Source organism: Schistocerca cancellata, chromosome 4 (genome assembly GCF_023864275.1).
Source record: "Schistocerca cancellata isolate TAMUIC-IGC-003103 chromosome 4, iqSchCanc2.1, whole genome shotgun sequence".
NCBI lineage: Eukaryota > Metazoa > Arthropoda > Insecta > Orthoptera > Acrididae > Schistocerca > Schistocerca cancellata.
This window is the reverse complement of record NC_064629.1, coordinates 562,626,576-562,651,382: the sequence shown is the minus strand read 5'-3', so window position 1 is coordinate 562,651,382 and position 24,807 is coordinate 562,626,576. Positions and strand designations below refer to the sequence as shown.

Sequence of the window (24,807 nt, the reverse complement as noted above, 5' to 3'; positions counted from 1 at the left end):
CCAAAGAAAGCAGTTGTTGACAGATGTGAAAATTATCGAACTATCAGTTTAATACGTCACAGCTGCAAAATACTAACACGAATTCTTGACAGACGAATGGAAAAACTGGTAGAAGCCGACCTCGGGGAAGATCAGTTTGGATTCCGTAGAAATGTTGGAACACGTGAGGCAATACTGACCTTACGACTTATCTTAGAAGAAAGATTAAGGAAAGGCGAACCTACGTTTCTAGCATTTGTAGACTTAGAGAAAGCTTTTGACAATGTTGACTGGAATACTCTCTTCAAATTCTAAAGGTGGCAGGGATAAAATACAGGGAGCGAAAGGCTATTTACAATTTGTACAGAAACCAGATGGCAGTTATAAGAGTCGAGGGGTATGAAAGGGAAGCAGTGGATGGGAAGGGAGTGAGATAGGGTTGTAGTCTCTCCCCGATGTTATTCCATCTGTATATTGAGCAAGCAATAAAGGAAACAAGAAAAGTTCGGAGTAGGTATTAAAATCCATGGAGAAGAAATAAAAACTTTGCGGTTCGCCGATGACATTGTAATTCTGTCAGAAACAGCAAAGGACTTGGAAGAGCAGTTGAACAGAATGGACAGTGTCTTGAAAGGAGGGTATAAGATGAACATCAACAAAAGTAAAACAAGGATAATGGAATGTAGCCTAATTAGATCAGGTGATGCTGAGGGAATCAGATTAGGAAATGGGACACTTAAAGTAGTAAAGGAGTTTTGCTATTTGGGGAGCAAAATAACTGATGATGGTCAAAGTAGAGAAGATATAAAATGTAGACTGGCAATGGCAAGGAAAGCGTTTCTGAAGAAGAAAAATTTGTTAACATCGAGTATAGATTTAAATATCAGGAAGTCATTTCTGAAAGTATTTGTATGGAGTGTAGCCATGTGTGGAAGTAAAACGTGGACGATAAATAGTTTACACAAGAAGAGAATAGAAGCTTTCGAAATGTGGTGCTACAGAAGAATGCTGAAGATTAGATGGGTAAATCACATAACTAATGAGGAGGTATTGAATAGAATTGGGGAGAAGAGTAGCTTGTGGCACAACCTGACTAGAAGACGGGATCGGTTGGTAGGACATGTTCTGAGACATCGAGGGATCACCAATTTAGTATTAGAGGGCAGTGTGAAGGGTAAAAATCGTAGAGGGAGACCAAGAGATGAATACACTAAGCAGATTCAGAAGGATGTAGGCTACAGTAGGTACTGGGAGATGAAGAAGCTTGCACAGGATAGAGTAGCATGGAGAGCTGCATCAAACCAGTCTCAGGACTGACGACCCCAACAACAACATAGTGCAATACAAATTTAGGCTATGTTTTAAATGTCAGTTTCACAATTACCATTAAAAAAGTGCACCTTGTAACGAAAAACACATTTTTGACACCATTACACAGTCAATATAAATATATTATTTCATCTTTTGTTTTTACCAATTAACTTAGCATTTTGAAATATTTAAATATGATAACAGATAACTGTACTTAAATTCACAGTCACAAAAATCTGAAGTAGAAAAAGAGTGGTATAAAGGAAAAAAATGAGAACAAGCGAAAAATTCATACGATGATTAAAATGATGTGACAGAGCAACAGAAGCAAAAAATTACATTTAAATCAATTAACTGAATAAGGCTAATTATCAGTCATTTCAATAAGGATTTAAAGCACCTGACGATATTCGAACCCACTGCCTTCAGCAGAAAGCCTTACCCTATCCAGTACACCATGCAATCAGTCTACAAAATTCTTCTCTTTTAGTGCTACTGTAAAATTCCCATTTTTTCATCAAATACTTGCAAATGAGGGACTACTAGGGTGAATGGCTGCAAGGGGTGATACCTGGGATCTTAACCTCCATCACCACATAGATGGTTTCAAAAAGCCAATCACACTGCTGGAGACCTCTCCTTGTAAGTCTTGCAAAGAGCTGGTACATATCGAGATAGAAAGAGAACGGGAGAGGGAAATTTGTTTTAAGTCCCTACATCTTGTCATTGCTCACACACGCGGAAGTATCAACACGATGGTGGAATATTATGTTTGAGGCCTTTCTTTGATTGCTTGAATGGTCTCCATCATCTTGATTTTGTGTGTTCTAAATGCATTGACAGTTTGTGATGCCTTGTTAGGCAACATTAAACGTATTTTATCCATAACGGATGCAGTTGAACTCTGTGAATGTTCCTTTATTGGGTGTAGAATAATAACCACTACCAGTTACAATAGAAGGTGATTTTATGTAACACAGGACAGGTTTCGGGCTTGTGTCCATCTTCAGGTGGTTTACATTCACAGGTGCATATACAGTGTTGAAGATCACCATTTAAATTAAATTTAACAAAAACTGCCTTTTGTGTAAAGTAATCCTGATTACATTAAAATTAATATAAGGAGCCACACTCAGTCAGCCAAAACAACAAAGTTATCAGTCAGCCAAAACAACAAAGTAAAAGTGAAATTATCTGGTAAAACAATGAGATCAAATCATTATGTAAAGATATACTTAACATGTAAATGGTCTAACTACAATAGGCACTAAGCAAATCATTGACTCCTATGCAATTCATGAACATTTGAGATAAAATCAGAGACCATGTCAACAAAGAACAATTACTTGTGCCAACTAGACATAATCAGAAATTAATTGCTCTTAATTCTAACAAAATACAACAACTAGATTCTCCTCCCACAAGAGAACAAATGTTTATGACAGGGTGATAAAATCCACCACTACCATATTTGACGAAGATGAAAGTGAGTTAGGTTACTTAAAAAAGGCTTGGAACATAATATTCCACCTTTGTTCAATAATAACAATATAGAGGATTTAATGCTTTGCTCTAAAATTGCACGTGACTCAAATAAAATGAACAGTATGGAACAGATATTAGTATTGGGCTTAAAGTTAAGAATACCATGCACAAAAAACAACAACATTGAAAAACACACAATTATGCACATACTCAGTATTATTAATAGAAAACTGTATGAAAACAAAGCTCTGGTAGTGAAATCTGACAAAGGCAACTCAGCCAGTGTTATGTATGAATCAACAAAACCTGGCAATTTTTTCATAAGAACAAAATACATAAAGTACAGTGACCCCACACCCAATGGTGTCTTGCAACAGGCAGCAGTTCAGGAGGAACCCTTGCAGATATTTACATTAATCACATAGAATCACATCAAGTATGTAACGCAATCATCTTAAAATCTCTATCATAAACAAAAAAAATATGCCTTTTAAATTTATTGAAAACCCATCACCAGCAATGTTGCCATAAACAACTCCTGCTATTGCCCAATACAATACAAAATGGCAGTCCTCAGATCTACGCACGCTTAATTGTACACACAGAGTCCCACTCAGTCCTCTTGATGAATGAAAAGAAGCAAGGTTTTTTTTTAAATTAATGTTATATCTCTTCTGTATCTGCACATTTAACATCTCTCTATTTCTTTGATTTAAGATCTTTGACTAGTGATGGTCCAACTCAGGTTCACAACAATCTGAGTTAACGGAGTTGAAATTTTGTGTAAACCAAGTCCAAAGCAAGTGAGAAAAAATTCAGCGTCATTCTCTCTTTAGCATCTGCGCGGATTACAATTCACTTAACCAACCCGAGCTTTACAGTTTCCTAATCTGCAATTATATATAATGTCATGAGTGTGATGGATACCACATAGCATGCAATTTTTGGTCTATCGGCTTGAAATTTGGAAGATAAACTTGGGAAAAACCTGAGATATGCTGTATAGATTTTGACAATTATTGGGTAATCTTTAAGTAGCCAAATCCCTGTTCACGGTTATGACTGCATACCACACTACAGGCCACAATATTGGGTCTTTTGGTCTGAAACTTCAAAAATAGACTTGCAAAACATCCAAAATTCAGAGTATAAATTTTGACAGACATTGGTCAGTTGCAAGGTAGCCAAAAGTTCTGTTCACGAGCATGACTGCATACCTCACTACAGGCAGCAGTTTTGGTTCATTTGTTTTGAAATTTGGAAAAAAAACTTGTGAACCACCCGAAACATGCTGTGACGATTTTGACAACTATCAGCCAATCATAAGATAGCCAAATTCATGTTCACGACTGTGAATTGCACTAAAATGCACAATTTCAAGTCTTTTGACATGAAATTTTGAAGATGGTGATATTTATGCGAAACTTGCCATAATGGTAAGGTAACAAGATGCCTCATCACGAGAATAAATAGATGCCACATTACAGACTGAAATTTGAAAATACACTCATCAGACACCCTGAATTTGCTGTATGATTTGTACGATGATCAGGCCATCTTAAGGTAGCGAAATACTTCATCATGCGCATGAATGGCTGCCGTGCTATAGGCTGAAATTTGAAAATACACTCTTGAGGCCCCCCTCCCTTCCCTCTCCCCTTATTCCCCCCTCCCAGGATTTGCTGTAAGGATTTCGATGATGATTGGATGATCTTAAGGTAGCCAAATACCACTGCTCAAGTATGACTGGCATAAAGTTCCCTCAGTCACTTTGTATTCAAAATTTAATTTCCGAGTTGCCATGGCGCTATTGTTCTGTAACAAAATAAATCGTAATATGCTACTCCATTCTTAAAGACCACAGTGAGTGATGTCCCATTCTGTAGACATAGACGCAACTAGGGTTTGATCGCCATGACCTATCTCATGTGAAACCGTCACCAATAGCATCAGCTGCCACGCAGCACATGAACACAACTTGAGTTAATAACCGTCAAACTCAGCTTGATTTGACTTCCTATCAGCCTGAATTAACCCAGTTTGGTAATGCGAGCTGACCCATCTTTATCCCTGACCAAACCTCTGTTTTTCAAATGTAAACATCTTGTGAGTGCAATTGTATCTGAAGTTACCAACAGTTAAAATGCCAATACTTTATCAAAGACATAATACGGAAGTACCAATAATTTTTCCATCAACATGGAAAAATTAAATATTTTTGTACAAAAATGTGACAAATGTAATGTGAAAATAATATGGATGCACCAGCTTTATATAAGTACTACCATATTTTGCAATACGTCACTTAGCTACTTCTCACTGTTGCATTTGTGTGTATTTAGTCATCATCACATTATTTGTTTTTGATTTAAACAGTTATCTCTAAGATTGAGTATGGAAACATGTACCTCAATGTGAACCACCTGAAGATGAGCACAAGCCTGAAACCAGTCATGTGTTACATAAAATTACCCTCTATTGTGACTGGTAACAATTACTTCACACCCCAAAATTGAGATGTTTGCACAAGGGTGTTGATATCATTCTATACAGTCCTTGTCCTTGAGAAAGTGACCAACTTAGTGCCATTGGCTACAAATAACTGCACACAACTTGTTAACTAGTTCCAAAACCATTCCACGGTGAGATGTAATGGCAAATGCAGAAAAGATTTCATACCACATTATCATTACTTAAGACCACCACCTGCCAGAAGATTGCTCTGCCAGCAAAATGCCCTTCCCTCCATGCTGACATCAATAGTTAGATTTCTTGAGTCAAAGGCAATCTCCTTTCCTGTGGCATACTGTTAATCTGGTATGGTCGCACATGTCTCTCATAACAAGGATGCAGATCTAGAAGGTGTGATGTGGGGACTTCAATGGGGCTACAAGAACTGTGATTGGGAACATCCAGTACCCAGTTGCAAACGTGCTCTACAGAACGACTCAAGGGCCTGAATGCTTCCACCATAACATGGGTTATTTGGTTTCTCCCACCCAATACTAGTTTCCGGGAAAACCAGTTGGGAATTTGCCCTTCAACATGTTCTTGCAACCCAACACCCTCGGAACTTGATTTGCATTCTCTTTTCATTTTAGTTTTTATATAAATGATGATGACTTTTTCATCCTAATTCTTAACTGCACTAGTCCCTCATTCTTCCCCTTAATCTACCATATCTTTTCACTGTGCCTTTATCTCTGGACTGGAGCGGCGCAGTGCTTACCGAATTACCAGTTCCAGCAAACTCTCGCATTCATGTGTCTATCAGCAGCATTACACATTTTGACACCTGACTGAACAGCAATTCTATTTCATAATTTATTAGTTCTCTCAATTTCATAAAATTAGCACAATGCCTGTGTGTTGCTCCTTTTCTTTACGAGTGAAACAAAACGAGTGGGGTCCTTGACCAGCAAGTCTATGAGATCCACCAGAAGACGCAGTTTTCATGAGAAGATGAATCACCGACTGCGAGGTGATCAACTTTTTTGTGTACCTATGTTACATCATATACAAGGTGTGTCTAAAAAGTATCCGACCTTTGATTTTCCTGCACAAAATAGAAACGATAGCACGGCGCCAATGTACACAGTATAGGAAGAGACCTTTATCCACATGGGTGAATTTTGTCCCCATCTTCCAGCGTGTCAGTGGCTGCCTGTCGGTCATCGAGTGAGGTGTTACACAATGTGTTCGTCGGGTTACCAATTCTCTCAAGATGACTGAACGTGTTGAGCAAAGATACTGCATCAAATTTTGTCAAAAGTTTTGTGATTCTCAAAGCAAAACAATTCGTAAGATTCAGCATGTGTTTGGAGAAGATGCAACGAGTGTAACACAAATTAAGGAGCGGTTCAACCGATTCAAAAATGGCTGCACATCAGGGGAGAGTGACCAGCGTTCTGGCAGGTCCCAAACTGCTCAGAGTGCAGCTGTTGTTGAGAGGGTGCAAAATTTGGTGATAGCAGATCATCATTTGAGCGTGTGGGAGATTGCCCAAGAGGTTGGAGTGAGTAAAGATTCTGCACATGTAATTTTGCGTGATGGTTTGAACATGCACCGAGGGGCTGCGAAATTCATGTACAAGTTGTTGTGGCCGGAACAAAAAGACCTCTGTTTTGACATTGCACAGGACCTTCCAGACACCACCAACACTGATCCTTTCTGAACACCATAATGACTGGAGATGAGTCATGGGTGTATGAGTACTACTCAGAAACAAAAAGACAGTAGTCACAGTGGAAGGATCCTGAGTCTCCCAGACTGAAGAAAGTGCGGCAGGTGCGAAGCAAAATCAAGGTGATGCTAACTGTCTTCTTTGATGACCATGGAATTGTGCATCACGAATACGCACCAGGAGGACAAACAGTGGCAAAGGAGTACTATCAAGAAGTTCGCCGGCAACTCCGTGACACAGTTCAGCGCAAAAGACCAGACATGTGGACAGTGAAAAACTGGCAACTGCATCACCACAATGCCCTCGGGCATTCATCCCACTTGATCCAAAATTTCTTGGCCAAACATGGAAATACAGCCGTTTGTCAACCTTCCTACTCTCCAGACACAGCTCCTTGCAACTTCTGGTTGTTTTCAAAATAGAAGACACCACTGAAAGGATCTGTTTTGAGAGTAGAGAAGACAGAATGCAGAACACTACGACAGAGCTGAACACCGTTCCAAAAGAAGACTTCCAGATGTGTTTCCGGCAGTGGAAGAGTTAGTGGGCTAAGTGTGTGCAAGCACAAGGGGCCTACTTTGAAGGGGATTAGGGTCCCAACCCTGTCAGGTATTCGAAATATTTTCTCTGGCTAAAGGTCAGATACTTTTTAGACAGGCCTCGCATTCAGGCTGCAGTTGGTATCACTGAAACATCTTCTCACTGTGTGCAAGTGTTGGTTGGTTGGTTTGGGGTACAAATGGACCAAACTACAGTGTCATCAGTCCCTTTTTCCTGACGCAAGCAAGGCTCAAGGTACAAAAACACCCAACACCACACCTAAATGAAAACGAATGGAACGAACAAAAAATGGAGAAAACACACACCACAAGGGAAAGTAGAAGAAGGTATTAAAACCATAGAGCATATGGTCTGGGCTGGCTGATCACAATAATAAAAGAGGATGAGCCAGCTACTCTGCAACACATTAAAATCTCCACCCCAAAAAGACAGGCAAGATGAACACATGTAGGGAAAAGACGACCACCAAGACAAACAAACGCAAAGAAAGTGCGACAGAGTTAAAATGGAGGGAGGGTGGTGACCTCAGTGAGAAGGCTAAATGCCCGCCCTTAGATGGTATGATAAACACTCCCCTCATGAATAAAGCGTAAAATTAAATCTGCTGTTGAGGCATTGTCGCCCAACTCCGAAGGTAGGGTGCTGGGAAGGTTAAAGAGAAGAAACGACTCACCAGGGCATGAGTGGATGCACTCAAGAGCACAAGAAATGGCCGCCAGCTCTACAGTGAAAGCATTGCAGCAATATGGCAAGGAGTGCTGTTCCATATGTCCTCCATGAACATACACGAAGCCAACGTGACCATCAGCCATCAGTGTAAACCACTTCATGGTTCCAGTACATGAAAGGTCCAGGCAAAGCTTTAGCCTAGGTGTACACCATGAAGGTGAACGTGACTGGATCTCAAGTACAGGTGGTAAAGGCAAGGACTCCATTTAAGACAGAAGAGATCGGATGTGAACCACAATCATCAGCCCTGACCTGGTCCTCCGATGCGGGTGATGAACTGCCGTGGCTGGAAAAGGAGATTGTAATTCGGATGCTTAGGAGAACTACAAATGTGTGCAATGTTACTGGTGAGCAGTACAAAATGCAGAAGTCATCTGCTTACAGAGAGGGGCAGACGGACAGCCCTACAGCTGCTGCTAGACCATTAATGGCCAAAAAAATAGAGATACATACAATACAGAGCTCTGTGGGACCCCATTCTCCTGGATATAGGGGGAACTATGGGAGGCACCAACTTGGACATGGAAAGTATGAAGTGACAGGAAATTCTGGATAAAAATCGGGAGTGGGCCTTGGAGACCCCACTCGCATAATGTGGCAAGGATATGATGTCGCCAGGTGATGTCATACGCTTTCCGTAAATCAAAAAAGACGGCAACAAGGTGTTGGCGCCTGGAAAAGGTTGTTCGTATGGCAGACTCCAGGGACACAAGATTATCAGTGGTAGAGCGACCCACGTAGAAACCGCCCTGGCACGGAGCCAGTAGGCCACGTGACTCCAGGACCCAACCCAACTGCTGACACACCACATGTTCCAGCAGCTTACAAAGAACATTGGTGAGGCTGATGGGCCAATAGCTATCCACATTAAGCGGGTTTTTACTGGGTTTGAGCACTGGAATGATGCTCTCCCGCCGTTGTGATGGAAAGACACCATTGCACCAGATATGGTTGAAGATCACGAGGAGACGTCACTTGTAGTCAGAAGAGAGGTATTTGATCATCTGACTGTGGACCCGATGTGGCCCAGGAGCTGTGTCGGGGCAGTGTGCAATGACGCTGAGCAACTCCCACTCTGTAGGGGTTCACTGTGACGTTCAGTGAACAAGAGGGCTTTCCTTTCCATCTACTGTTTAAGGGTGCAAAATGCCGGGGGGATAATTCTTTGATGCGAAGTCTCGAGCATAGTGATCAGCAAAGTGCTCGGCAATTGCGTTTGCGTCGGTAGATAACACGCCACTGATGTTAATGCCAGTAACACCTGTCGGGGTGTGGTACCCACAAACACATCTGATCTTCATCCAGACTTGGGAAGGTGACGTATGGCACCCAATGGTCGAGATGTACCTCTCCCAACACTCCTGTTTCCGTCTTTTTATAAGATGGCAAACACAAGCATGGAGACGTTTAAAAGCTATTAGGTGCTCTAGGGAAGGGTGCCGCTTATGATGCTGTAGAACTCTTTAATAGCCTCAGCGATTTCCAGTGACAACCAAGGTACTTAGTGTGTGAAATCTTATGAGACTTAACTGCTAAGGTCATCAGTCCCTAACCTTATACACTACTTAACCTACTACTTTCGTGTTATTGGTCAACTGAAATATTCCACGTGTTACTTATGTTTGTTTGTGAGCATTATGATCTGTCTTGTGGTCACTACCTTGAAAACGCTGTCATGTTGTTGCACCATTGTTTATAATGGCCAAATTGATCATGTGGAGATGGTTGCATGCTGTCTGGGTCACCAATCTTCACAGTTGCCAGCCAAACAATCAGTTTACAGTTGTTTTTATATCTCTTAAGCGTCAGCTGTTATTGATGGTCATTTGCTGTCTGACAGTCATTAGCTGCTCCTGCTGATGGACATCGGCTGCTGTGTTGCATATTTGAACAATGTCAACGGGGTGTACGCCCAGCAGGCAACTTACTGTGCTGACAAGCCTTCTCGCCATAGAACGACAGTTCATATATGTCTAGGGTTGCAGTGTCCCTCTGAAGAACGTTGACAGACAATACTGTAAACAAGCCACATTATCCCACACACAGGCACACAGTGCACTCTGTTGAACTGCAATGAGAATGCTGCTTTAGTTTTACCTACATACATACATGGCAGAGCACAGCGATTTCTGATGGTTAAGAGTAGTGAGAAAGACATTCGCAATCAAAACAACAAAATTTACAAAAGCATGATGGAAGTGAAAAACTTTTCTGCTACAGTTTATATGCCTGCAAACCGGTTTAATATAACTACAGTGGAACTGCAACTTTACCGAGTTTCACTTGTTCTTCCCTTTATGAAACTACTATAGTGTTACATAATTCCCTGACAACTTACCCGTAGGTGGCCCATCAGAGCCTTGCTACTAGCCACCATTTTTTTCCTCATAGGTTACCCTCTCCATGGAAAGCTGACATAACAGTAAAATCTTATCCTTTAAAATAAATCTGCATGATTACATCAAATTAATAATACAAGTATGGTATTTATTTTGCCAAAATGTGAAATCTCATAATGTTCATTTCAACAATAACATTTTCGTACAGTTTCTATATTTTCAGGATATTAATGTGAGCCAACCTCTACAAGAAGCCTTGCTAAACTGTGTGTTGACAATTTCCATCCTTCACAAGCCAAAAAGTTTTCTACATAAAGCCTCGCCATCCAAGTATGCTGTATCTGTACTGAAAAGCAGTTCCTTTTCCAACACACAAAATCTTGCCAAGGCCTTCACCGTGTTACCACAGTCAAAAATATATCTTACTACCTTAATATCTTACCCTCATGGAAACCCAATATTCCTTACATACCTGCTGACTGACCACATAAGTGCCCCCCCCCCCACCCCACCTACTATAAACAAAACCCTATGGAAAGTGCGAACAAAGCAACCGAAATATGTACTGTGTACAGCTCAATGCAAGCTTCTCTGAATTGTGCATGTGAAAACAATCTTGCCAGGATATCCTTTATATCAGCAACTGTCAAACTCTGATAGTCCCAGCCTACCACGTATCTCTAACGCACTAATGTTCCCACCCAATTCTTCCACACTCCTTCCTCCTCACCAGTCTCACACAAGTCATAGTACCTGTCTACCTTACTCTAACTGTACTGTATCTTCATTCCCTAATCTCCTTCCCTCAATACAGAACCCTTACCTTACATTGTGCTATTATTTTAGCATTCCTCTGTGGTGCCTCACTCTGCTCGCTGTCAAGGTATCAACAACTCTGCTAACCACTGCTGCTGAAACTTTCACATCTAGAAATCTTCAAATCCATCCTATGTTCTTTCTCTGTACCCTATTCATGTCTGTTCCATGTACTCAACAAGCCCCACTTTACCTAAACAGGACTACAGTGGCAGGACAGTGAATGTCAATACAGAAGGCAAGATGAAATGTCACACCCAAAGGTCTTTACAGATGAAGCATTAAATCACGAACAAGAAAAGACAGGAATGAACCCATGACATTGTTTAAGGGATCATCCCAATATTAAGCTGAAGTGATGTCAATTTGGAAGTCGATTCATCAAACTGCTTACTCAATGCACTGGTTTGTTTAGTAGGTCATTACACTAACTGAGCATGATCTCAGACTCACAACACTGAGTACTCAAATCAGGCACAGCTCTGTTGGGATTAATCAGCTCAACATTTGCCTCAATTTGGTGAAACTGCAGAAAACCCAAACCAATAAAGCCAGGACAACATTTTACTCATCCTTCTCCTCAAGTTCAGTGTGCACCATCTCATTCAGTAAAATTCCCAAGAGGGCTATCTGAAGTTCTCTCTTTAGGCTTATTTTACATGACGAACAACCAAGATGAGATAGACTAGGTGCACCACAAATGTCACCACCATTCTGCTTGCCTGCTGGTCAATTTATATGTCAGAAACAACTCACTTTCAGTCAAGACGATTGTTCATTTGTCTCTTCAGAGTTTAATACATATTTAATCACTATTTGTAGAGTTTTTCTCAGTAACTAGTAAAAATACTTGACAAAAGCAATATAAATTTTGGTGGGATCAAAATACATTCTAATCAATATTGCAACCTTAGGTTTTGGAACACAGATTAGTTTGAGTATCGAAAGAAAGATAATACTCGAAAAAATAGACATGACAAGCAAATATAACACTCAATGAAATGTTACATGGTATGTTACAAGGAGGAAACCAACAGGAGTACGAAAAGTAAACACGAAATATTTCTCCGTCTAATACCAGTAGACTCATTTTCACTAAATTTTCCAACTGTTTTTAAATCATAAGACAACAGCATTGCCACTGAGGCAAATAACGTTCTCTTTACTTAGCACCAAAGTGCAATACACAGGGGCTATAGTCACAACTGTCATTAGTAATGCTATTAATACATAATCTGAAATTTGCTATTTACATATTTGACATTGCCCGTTTATATACAGGCTAATGTTTTACGTATTTCCTGTAGTTAACACACAATAATTTACAAACATCTACATAAACAACAAGCTGTCATACACAGCTAGACTGTAAATAACACAGACATTCGTTAATTACAGCAGTGTGCTAAATCCTGCATCTAATAGTAAAACTTTAGAACTGGTACATGGTATTAAGATTTGTAATATTCCCTACCATATGCAACTAGAAGTAATTAACGCAAACTACGTATGTTAAACACATGTCCAATTTTCCGAATATACAAATACTACATCCTGCGTTACTTCATCGGAATCGACGAGAAATAATAAACCACCTTACATACCACGTCCTACACCGCGATATTTAGAAAAAAATACTGTAAATTTACAAATATACAAGTATACCAATACAAGCTTAATGCATGCCAGTGCATTTAGCACCAAATGAGTGACATTTCACAGAAGGCAACACTGCTGAAATTACAGATCTATGAATAATACACGATACTTACAAAATGCTGATAAAATTTAGACATACGTGGTTTCCCATGATTATTAAACACTAATATTGCTTTAATCATCTCTTATGCAAACGATTTTAAACGCAGATTTAACAAACAAAAACGAGCAGCGTTTATTTCGCTGCTACACCAAATCAAAAATTTATTTACACACTACACTCCTCACGTCAATCGCACACTACATCTCTACTGCACTAAGCTGCATGGAACCAAAGATGATGTAGCAAGGTGCCCAAAGAAATTTAGAGACACGCCACTAAGTTTACACTTACACTTCCAGTAAATGAGACTGGCGCCCCAGAAGTGTTTCCACGTAATGGGTCACCGTTCTGCCCGTAAATTTTCTCTTGTATCAAATTTAAATTATCTGGTGAGCTAGGAGTCACTATTCAGTTGACTTTCGACGAATATGAAATAACATTTGTGATAACAAAGTTTTTATAGTTTATTTCAGAAACGCTGAGGGGTGGTTAGAGATGGGGACGTTTAGTTAGTTGTTTATTCAGAGACGAGTTATTTTTACAATGATATTAGACATATTAGCTGACACACTAGTAATAAATGCTTTAAGTTCCTCCTAAACTGTACTTTTTTGGATAACCTTTTAATGATTGTTGGCAAATTACTGAAAATGTGTGTTACTGAAAAATAAATACCTTTCTTGTTAAACTTAATGATTTTAAGTCTGATGTAGCTTTCACTAGAAATAAGAATAAGTTACATAAACACTTAGAATCACTGACTTCAGTCAAGAATGTTGTCCATTTTTAAGATATCATGAGCCTTGATGGGATATTGTCTACATTGGAAGCGCCAATAAATTCATACACATTAGACACACGCGTTTGTATATATATATATATATATATTGTTCTGGTTGGAGAAGAATTTATAATTTTGTGCGATGATCTTACGTAAATACATGCTTTTAAACAATGTAATTGATACTGCTGGAAGAACTGTTACATTATTCATTTATATATATACCAAAAGTAACTGCATACGTGGGGTGTAAATCAAAGACAATTATCAAACCCTGTTGGCTAACGTTGAGTCCATGGAGACACTATCACATTGATACTGTATATCCTTCATGCCTTTCCAAATGTCTGCCATTAAATTTAGCATATCCTACCTATTGAATGAAATACAGAAATCATTAAAATCGTGTTTTTTTATTAACATATCAAATATTTATTGCTGAAGTATGCTACCTGAACATTAAACTCATACTCGTTCTGCTTCTGATTTATAATGGCCATGACCAACTTACAGTGTTGATTGTTTCTTTCCGCAGCATAACAGCTATGTCATCACCTCTGTCTTTTGTCACCTGGGCTGTGCTAACGTGAACTGAAGACAAATTTAAATTTCTTCCCTTTTTCTCCTCTGTGGCGTAACACTATCAATTGGGCACAACTCTATGGACGTAACATGTTGTTGATATTCTGTTTGCTAGTATATTTCTGTATGCATTGCAGTTTTATTGGCTATCAATATTGATCCAAGAAACATCCTTATTTTACTATATGTAGAACTGTCATCCAACAATGAATAGTAAACCATAATTTTCTTTCTCTAATAAAATCACAGACTGTTTCATTTGCTTTCTCTTTGAACAGTTCTGGGTTTTATCTATGTAGATAATGTTGTTGCTGTTAAGGATGATAATACAAAATATAATTCCCTAAGGCTCTGCTGTATATCGTTTATACTTGATAAATGCTTAGCTCAAAAATTCCACTTTATTTCACACCTTGGTATCTTCAAGTGTATCCTTCCCCAAAATATGATTGGAATTATTTATTTTTACTCTTAGTAGCGCTAATGCTTTGCACTGATTTAGTAGAATTTTATAGTCTAGAACATCAAACCCTTTAGAGCAATCTAAAATAGCTTGTGTGACACTCAACACTGTCTGTTTCAACAAGTGCCACTTAAGTAAATAGTACTATGGCTAATTCTGTGTATCTACCATTACAGAGACTGACCTGAGTTTCACTCAGGGCATTACATTTATTCAGGCTAAATTAAGTACCTCATTTGTTATAACAGTCTATTTCTAAGAAGATGAAAGCAAAGATACAGGTTTTCAATTTTCTGTAAGTTCTCTATTCCCTTTCTCCAATTAAGATATAATAGTTACCTATTTCAGATCCTCTAGAATGTTATCTGATCTGCAAAAACTTATTTGCTGTGTTATGGAAGAAAGCTCTACACTCTCTCGTAGTACACAGACTGGCACTGCATTATGCTACCAACTAACTGTTCTTAAAAATTAGTACTGATTTCCCAGTTTCACATACTGTAGTCTGGTAAGAACCTAACTGACCTTCCTGCATAATTTTTCAAATAAATTACGCCTCTTTCAGAAATATTTGTTCCAATATCTTTGAAATACTTGAAGGGTTCTGATTAAAAATGTTTACAGTACCTGTGAATGATTCATTGACTTACCCCTTTCTTTACCAATTAATTCTTATATTTCTACACGTTTTCATCCGTTCCTCGTCACACGATCTTTCCGAACAATCGGCTTTTACTCTCATATTAGTGTGGTATTTGATGCCTTTTTGCCGTGAGCAGCACTATAATTGTGACTATAATGTATATTTAGGAACTTTAGGTGACTACTGCTCTTTTTTATGTAACTAATATGTTCTGGAGTACATTTTAATACTTACAGTTACAAGCCTCTACCAGGCACTTAAATGTGATTTGCAGAGTATCCATGTAGATGTAGATCTATTAGTTTTTACTGGACAGTCCTACTGAGGTCTGTAGTTTTGAAAACGTTGGTTTAAAAAGCAGTTTAAAAAATGCAAGAAGGGCAGCTCGTTTTCTTCTATCGCAAAGTGTGAGAGAGAATGTCATGAACATGATATATGAGTTGGGGTGACAGTCATTAAAACAAAGGTGTGCTTCTTTACTGTGAAATATTTTCACAAAATTTCAGTCATCAACTTTCTCCTCTGAATACAAAAATATTTAGTTGACACCATCCTAAATAGGGAGAAATGATCATCATAATAAAATAAGAGAAATCAGAGCTCAGACATAAGAATATAAATGTTCAGTTTTCGTGCACATTGTTCAAGAGTGGAATGGTAGAGAAATAGTTGAAAGATGATTTAATGAGCCCTCTATCAGACACTTAAGTGCAGAATAGTCGTACAAATATATGTACCTAGAGAATTTTACACTACATTATGTTCATTACATACTTCCCCTGAACTTGAATAAGTCCTGTATTTTGGGCTTTCAAAAGAGAGTTTTGTCAGTTTGTAGTTTGGTGTGCTTTCAACTTTTTATAATGTACAAACATTTTCAGATTCCCAATACATTTAAAGATTCACAACAGTGTTCTCTGCCATAATTTCTGAACACTTGGTTGATCACTGTTGGTGAATATTTGGTTAGCCCTGCAGCAGTTTGTGATAACTCTGACATAATGTAACTGCTGTGTGTGTTTATGAGTGTGTTACTGTTTCAGCTATGATATTTGTGTTTGTATTTATGTCTCCACGTAACATTATCTTATACATGGGAACTGGGATTTTTGTTCAGGACTTCAAATAATTTATTAAGAAAACACACACACACATACATTTGTTTTGTTTGATAGTTGGTGTTTCAAACCATATATCACCATCAACTTTTGTGAATTTGGAGAAGTTTCTAAACGGACAGAGACCTGAAACTTCCTGGCAGGGAGAAATGATCATCATAATAAAATAAGAGAAATCAGAGCTCAGACATAAGGATATAGATGTTCAGTTTTCCTGCACATTGTTCAAGAGTGGAATGGTAGAGAAATAGTTAGAAGGTGATTTAATGAAAGGCAAAGGTCCTGAGTTATAGACTCGGTCTGGCACATAGTTTTAATCTGCCAGGAAGTTTCATATCAGCGCACACTCCGCTGCAGAGTGAAAATTTCATTCTGGAAACATTCCCCAGGCTGTGGCAAGGCCATATCTCCGCAATATCCTTTCTTCCAGGAGCGCTAGTTCTGCAAGGTTCGAAGGAGAGCTTCTGTGAAGTTTGGAAGGTAGGAGACGAGGTACTGGCGGAATTAAAGCTGTGAGGACAGGTCGTGAGTCGTGCTTGGGTAGCTTAGTTCATAGAGCACTTGCCCATGAAAGGCAAAAGTCCTCAGTCCGAGTCTCAGTCTGGCACACAGTTTTAACGTGGCAGGAAGTTTCATATCAGCACACACTCCGCTGTAGAGTGATAATTTCATTCTTGACAGAGACCTTTTAAGCAGTGATGCCTGTTGTTAACTTGGTTGTGACACTGACAATTACATAATTTTATTTCCAATGTAATTCTGTTCATTGACTGGTGTCAGCATAACATACCCCAAGTCAGCCATCAACAGTGCCATCCCCAGCCTTCCATCAATTTACTCCACCACACCATTAAAATGAGTCCAGACATGACTCCATAACAAATGGTTCAAATGGCTCTGAGCACTATGGGACTTAACTTCTGAGGTCATCAGTCCCCTAGAATTTAGAACTACTTAAACCTAACTAACCTAAGGACATCACACATATCCATGCCCGAGGCAGGATTCGAACCTGCGACCATAGTGGTCTCGCGGTTCCAGACTGTAGCGCCTAGAACTGCTCGGCCACTCTGGCCGGCTGACTCCATAACACCTCAGCAAAATGTACATATGTATAACAACTCAGTGAGTCGCATTTATTTCAAAAAGAAAGATTAAAGTTCATAATCTCATCAACTAAGTGACCATTACAGTCGCGGTGGTGGTGGTGGTGGTTAGTGTTTAACGTCCCGTCGACAACGAGGTCATTAGAGACGGAGCGCAAGCTCGGGTTAGGGAAGGACTGGGAAGGGAATCGGCCGTGCCCTTTCAAAGGAACCATCCTGGCATTTGCCTGAAACGATTTAGGAAAATCACGGAAAACCTAAATCAGGATGGCCGGAGATGGGATTGAACCGTCGTCCTCCCGAATGCGAGTCCAGTGTGCTAACCAATTACAGTCGCAGTACAAAGACGAGTGACAGCCTTGGACGCTTTTTTCTTGATCTGCCCTATCAGAAAGAGAGTGGTCAGCTGTGCAAAACACAAAGGAAGCAGTTACATGCGTAGCAGAGAGCACACGGTGTGCATTTGGTGTCATTTAGGCTAGAGGAACTTTTCCTGAGAGTTAGTACTTAATTACCTGCTGACTTTGAAGATGGATCAAGCACATTAATCTCAGAGAACTTTCATCCTTGTAGACTGTGTTATTAGTAAACAACTGGAGCATCCATGGTATGATCCTAAAATTAGTACTGCTTATTAAAGGTAAGAATGCCCACTTAGTAATGGGAACAAATAACTGGCTGAAACCAGAATCGAACAGTAGTGATATTCTCAATTCAGACTGCAATATATAGATTGATTCAAAAGTAAGTGTACATACTTCATGGGTAAAATATGCAATAAGAGTAAAATGTTAAATAAAGTTTTGCCTGAAATTGCTATATATCTGGCTTTTGACACATAACGTCATTTCTGGTAGGCATAACATTATGGGCCAGCACAGGCTTTTGTTGTGTCGTGTTAGCCCACATATCGACTGATATTGTTTTGTTCACCCCTCTACACTGCTTGGTTAGTTCTGGCATGAAATGCTTTTATTTACTTGATTTCATGGGCTCCATTGTACTCTATGACACTGCTGTAGTGTAGCAGCAGCAGATGCACTATGTACATTCCTTGATGGTGTAGCAGAAGGCAATGCACAAGCAGCAAGATGATGGTATATGGAAATGCTTCCAAGCAAAAGAGTACCAAACCATCAAACTTTCTCAGCTGTGAACAGGTGGTTAAGTGAATATGGCATTATTGGTCCGCCATGGGTAGGTTGCCCTAAACTGGATGCAGTGGGATGAAAATGGTAGATGAAAATCCAACCATGTATTCGTCACGTAAGTGCCAGTGTAGGGGTTCCTCGATCAACTGTATGGCACATGCTTCAGAGACAGGAATTCAGCCATTTCAGCAGCAGAATGTGCAGAACTTGATGTCCACAGCCTACCCTAGACATCAGAATTCCTGTCAGTGGTTATTCAAGCGCCATGTTGCTGATCAGTGGTTCAGTTGCCTTGAGCACTCATAACATGCATGTGTGGGCATATACGAATCCTTGCATAACAACAGTATGAGGATATTGACATCGTTTTGCAGTGAACATTTCGTACAGTATAGTTACTTCGATGGCATCAAACCCCACAGTGCCTGACTGGCAGATTGTATCAACAATTTTTTGAACATGAATTGGGTGGTCTGCTTCATGATATTCCACTCATTACACACACCGAGTTTTGATTTCTGCAATACAGTGCCCATGCACATTTCAATCGGTAGGCAAGAGAGTATCTCAATGTTGCTTATCCCCTGGACAGCTTGTACAAGACCAGTTGTTTGGTTTGCCAGATCTCCGAATCTTAACCTACTGGATTTTTATCTTTGGGCCTGTCTCAAGGAGCTTGTGTATGGTGTCGCAACTGAGAATGTAGCACAACTACTGGAAAAGGCTGTGCAACTGTGCAGAATGAGGTGAATGGAGTCTGCAACATTCTGAGAGTGCTAAGACATCGATCACATCATTGTCTTCATCTACACGGACATCATTCTGACCATGTTCTGGGGTAAATATAAAGTATGTAGTTGCACTGAATTTTGGATCCTTTTGTGTCATTGCTTTCTCAGAAAAATTAATTTTATGTTGTTTGTGTTACATTTGTGATCTTTTTTCTACTGCATAGCAGTGAAATGTCAATTGCAATCGAAAAGTTATTTAATATTTTACATGTATTTTGATGCAAATATTACACCAATGAAGTTTGTACAGTTAATTTTGTGTTGTATGTGGTGCATTTGTGGTCTATTCCATGGCATATCTCGGAAAAAAGCAATTTCAGACAAAACTTTATTAAACATTTTACTGTTAGTCAGATGCATACATTACACACACAAAGAGTTTACAGTTACTTTTGAACCAGCCTGTGTATCAGAAGGACAGATTGGAATGCCAGTGGTGGAGGTGTATTTATTATCTTAAAGAACTCTATAATCTCTACTGCAGTTGTTAGAGACTATATGTGTGATATATTTTGGGTGAAGTTAAGCATCAAAGAAGGGTCCAACATGGCCATCAGATGTTTTTACAGATCACTTGCATCATGGGCCATAGTAGCCGAGCACTTCAGACAGAATTTGGATGATTTTGCGAGTAAGTTTCCTAATCATATTATTGCAATTTGGTAACTGTAAAGTAGCAGAGTTCTACAATTAAAAACAGTTCCAGAGAAAAGGTTTCATATGAGTTTGTTCTGAACATGTTGACTGTAAATTACTTTCAGCAGATAGTCAGGGAACCGAAATAGGAGAATTACAACCTAGACTACATAGCAACCAACATACCAGAACTCTGAATCAGTTACGTAGAGGAGCACACCGGGCTGTGACGATGAATGTTGAGAATGTAGAAAAATATTTTTCTTTAGCAAGAGTGACAGAATACAAATTGCAGAGCGTATGAGTAGTCTACATCAAGTATTCAGCCTTGAAGATGAAGATGTGGAGCACTAATGGATAAAACTCAAAAGCACTGTACAATATCCTTAAGACAGGTACGTGACAAGTAGGATTGTGAAAGACAGAAAAGACCCACTGTGGCTCAACAGGCATTTTAAATACACTATTGGAAAACGTTGTAGCATCAAAAAATATATAATGTGGAGCAATGAAATTTTGGGAATACATTTGTCTAGATAACATATTAAATGATTAACATTGCAAGACCACAGGATAGTATAAGCATGGGATAAGACATGGCAGGTGTGAAATGCTGGTACATTACTAACAGGTGTATTTATCGAGTATCAGACAGGATTTGTGACCGGACGCAGGTCTTTCTTGCAGATAGGGCTCAATATGTTGTTCTTAAAGGAACAAAACGATAGATGTGAGCGTAATTTCTGGATAGGGCTATTACTGTTTAATAAGCACATATCAAAAAGTTTTGCATCACCTCGGTTCCGAGAGTTCCGGAACCTGTACAGGAAATTGGAATAGAGATCAACATAAACACCATTTCCACCCTTTTTATTGCTAATCAGAACCACACATTGCACTTTGTACCACCATACAGCAAGACTTTCAGAGGTGGTGGTCCAGATTACTGTACACACTGGTACCTCTAATACCCAGTAGCACGTCCTCTTGCATTGATGCATGCTTGTATTCGTCGTGGCATACTATCCACAAGTTCATCAAGGCAGTGTTGATCCAGATTGTCCCACTCATCAATGGCGATTCAGTGTAGATCCCTCAGAGTGGTTGGTGGGTCACGTCATCCACAAACAGCCCTTTTCAATCTAACCCAGGCATGTTCGATAGGGTTCATATCTGGAGAACATGCTGGCCACTCAAGTCGAGCGATGCCGTTATCCTGAAGGAAGTCATTCACGAGATGTGCACGATGGAGGCGCGAATTGTCGTCCATGAAGATGAATGCCTCGCCAATATGCTGTCGATATGGTTACACTATCTGTTGGAAGATGGCATTTACGTATCGTACAAACGCCTTCTATGACCAACAGCGGCGTATGTCGACCCCACATAATGCCACCCCAAAACATCAGGGAACCTCCACCTTGCTGCACTTACTGGGCAGTGTGTCTAAGGTGTTCAGCCTGACTGGGTTGCCTCCAAACACGTCCCCGACGACTGTACGATTGAAGGCATGTGCGACACTCATTGGTGAAGAGAATGTGATTCCAATCCTGAGCGGTCCATTCGGCATGTTGTTGGCCCCATCTGTACACGCTGCATGGCGTCGTGGTTGCACAGATGGACCTCGCCATGGACGTCGGGAGTGAAGTTGCGCATCATACAGCCTATTGTGGGCAGTTTGAATTGTAACATAACAATCTGTGGCTGCACAAAAAGCATTATTCAACATAGTGGCGTTGTTGTTAGGTTTCCTCCAAGCCATAATCTGTAGGTACCGGTCATCCACTGCAGTAGTAGCCCTTGGGCGGTCTGAGTGAGGCGTGTCATTGACAGTTCTCTGTATCTCCTTCTTGTCTGAACAACATCACATTGGCTCACTCTGAGATACTTGGACACTTCCCTTGTTGAGAGTCCTTCCTGGCGCAAAGTGACAATGCAGACGCGATCGAACCGCGGTATTGAACATCTAGGCATGGTTGAACTACAGACAACACGAGCCATGTACCTCCTTCCTGGTGGAATGACTGGAACTGATCGGCTGTTGGAACCCCCTCAGTCTAATAGGTGCTGCTCATAAATGGTTATTTACACCTTTGGGCGAGTTTAGTGACATCTGTGAACATTCAAAGGGACTATGTCTGTAGTTCAATATCTACAGTCAACGTCTATATCCAAGAGTTCTGTGAACTGGGGTGATGCAGAACTTTTTTTGATGTATGTATATGATCTTGTTCACTGTAGCAAAATGCCAGAAGCCCTCCTAGAAGCAAGCAGATGTGGACGTATGGAACCAATTAATGTAGAGGAAGATATCAGTGATTGTCAGGCTGTTATAGTTACTATGACCATGGGTTTTACAAGGAATGGTAAGAAAGTAGGAAGATATTTTTGTTAGCGAGAATGACAGGATACAAATTGCAGAGTATCTGAGTAGTCAGTATCAAATAAACAGTGATAAGGACGAAAATGTGGAGCACAAAAAAAATCAATACATCACTCAATATGAATCAGGTAAGTATGTTCCAAGTATAGTTATATGGGATAGGAAAGACCCACCGTGGTTTAATAGCAATGTTAGAAAACTGTTCCGTAAAGAAAGAGAGCTACATCACAGATTCAAGAGAAGTCACAACAAAGCTTATAAACAAAAGCCGATTGAAGCAAAACCGAGTGTAAGGAGAGTTATGAGAGGACCGTTCAATGAGTTTGAAAGTAGAATTTTGTCAACCGATCTGAGTAAAAACCCTAAGAGATTTTGGTGTACATGTACATATACATCTTATGTAAAACCAGTAAGTGGTTCAAAAGCGTCTATTCATTCAGACAGAGACCCTACTGGCACCGAAACGGAAGATATCAGAGAGAAAGCCAAGATACTGAACTCGGTCTTACGGAACTGTTTCACCAAGGAAGATCATAACACAGTCCCTCCTACCAATCATTGTACAAACGTCGAAATGGCAGATGTTGAGATACCCGGTAACTGAGAAGAAAGGCAACTACAATCGCTTAGAAGTGGAATGGCATCAGAACCAAATGAGATACCTGTAAGATTCTACAAAGATCACGCGAAAGAACTTGCTCATCTTCTAGCAGCAGTTTATCATAGATCGCATGACAATGAAGGGTACATGGCGAATGGAAGAAAGTGCAAGTCATTCCATTTCTAAGTAAGGCTGTAGGACAGATGCGCACCATTATAGACCTATATCGATGACGTCCATATGTTGTAGAATTACGGAACATTTTTTATATTCATGAATGATGATGTTTTTGAAGAACAAAAATCTTCCTCATAAAAATCATCATTCCTTCTGCAAACAGAGGTCTTGCGAATCTCTGCTTGCTCTGTTCCTTCATGAGACGCATTGCCCTCTAGACAAAGCCGCTCAGGTCGATGCCGTGTTCCTTGACTTAGCTGGCCACACACGAGCTGGTTTCTGCGAAGGATCATGGATGTTTCAGGCAGATCCTTGAATATCTGCAGAACACGCCCGTGGGTTAGTGGAGACAGACCGTCCCCACAGTTCTCGAAATCGGTGATCCGGCCTCTTCAACAGGTACACAGATGGGCAGATTTATGGGATGGGCCCAGTTCAACCAAGTCCGTGAGTTTGCAGCGAACCAGTGGCTGACTCGCTACCTCTGCAGAATGGCATGCTCACATTGCCACCCCCTCCCCACTCCCTCAATCTTTCTCAAACGATTTTAAAGCAACTACTCGATTAGTTATAGGTTTATATCTCAGTTTCATGATGAAGTGTCTACCATTTCGCTAGTGGTCATAGTTATTATGATATTTCACATATACTAGGAGGAGGGCTCTATCACCGATCTCGAGCAAACTGGCGTTATGTATCTCACTCACATGCAATCACGTGCACCAGCAATAAAGCTAGAATGAAATACTCATAAAACCCCTCATTTCACAGAAATGGTATGTGATATCGAAACGAGATTTTCGGAAATGACATCCACAAAGAGAAGAGTACTTTACTATATGGTAAAGAAGTGAAAATTTCTTATCTATTGCAATATACGAGTGTCTGCAGACTTCTGCAATGGAATGATATAATTATTTAAGAGTAAACGGTAGCCTTTGAAATGATAATTAGGGTGACTTTGCAACAAGACAAATCAAGAAATTACACGTTTACATTTATCGCGAGAGTGTGCTTTTCCGTAAGATTTTGACCTGATTTGTCCTCAGTTCCTCGTTTAATAAACCAATGTTTCAGGACTCTGTCACATTTACAGCTTCATTAGGATGTTAGCGAGGCAGCAGTGAGTAGACCCCATTTTGTTCTGACAAAAGAAGCAAATTGTAATGTGGCAACAAGAGAAATGTAGGCGATACTCGAAATTCGCCGC

At 39.9% G+C, this 24,807-nt stretch overlaps 1 protein-coding gene across 2 annotated transcripts in view; it reads right to left on the bottom strand.

Annotated features, from left to right (window-relative positions):
* Positions 1-13,383, bottom strand: part of LOC126184250 (AP-3 complex subunit sigma-1) — a 117,640-nt gene extending 104,257 nt beyond the window's left edge. For both annotated transcript variants that reach the window (XR_007536829.1, XM_049926618.1), the window contains exon 1: positions 13,176-13,383. Coding sequence is in view for 1 of the 2 variants with exons in the window: in XM_049926618.1 (XP_049782575.1) it covers positions 13,176-13,244 (69 nt within the window). In the remaining variant the exon portion in view is untranslated. The remainder of the gene's footprint in view (positions 1-13,175) is intronic.
* Between the last annotated feature and the right edge of the window lie 11,424 nt (positions 13,384-24,807).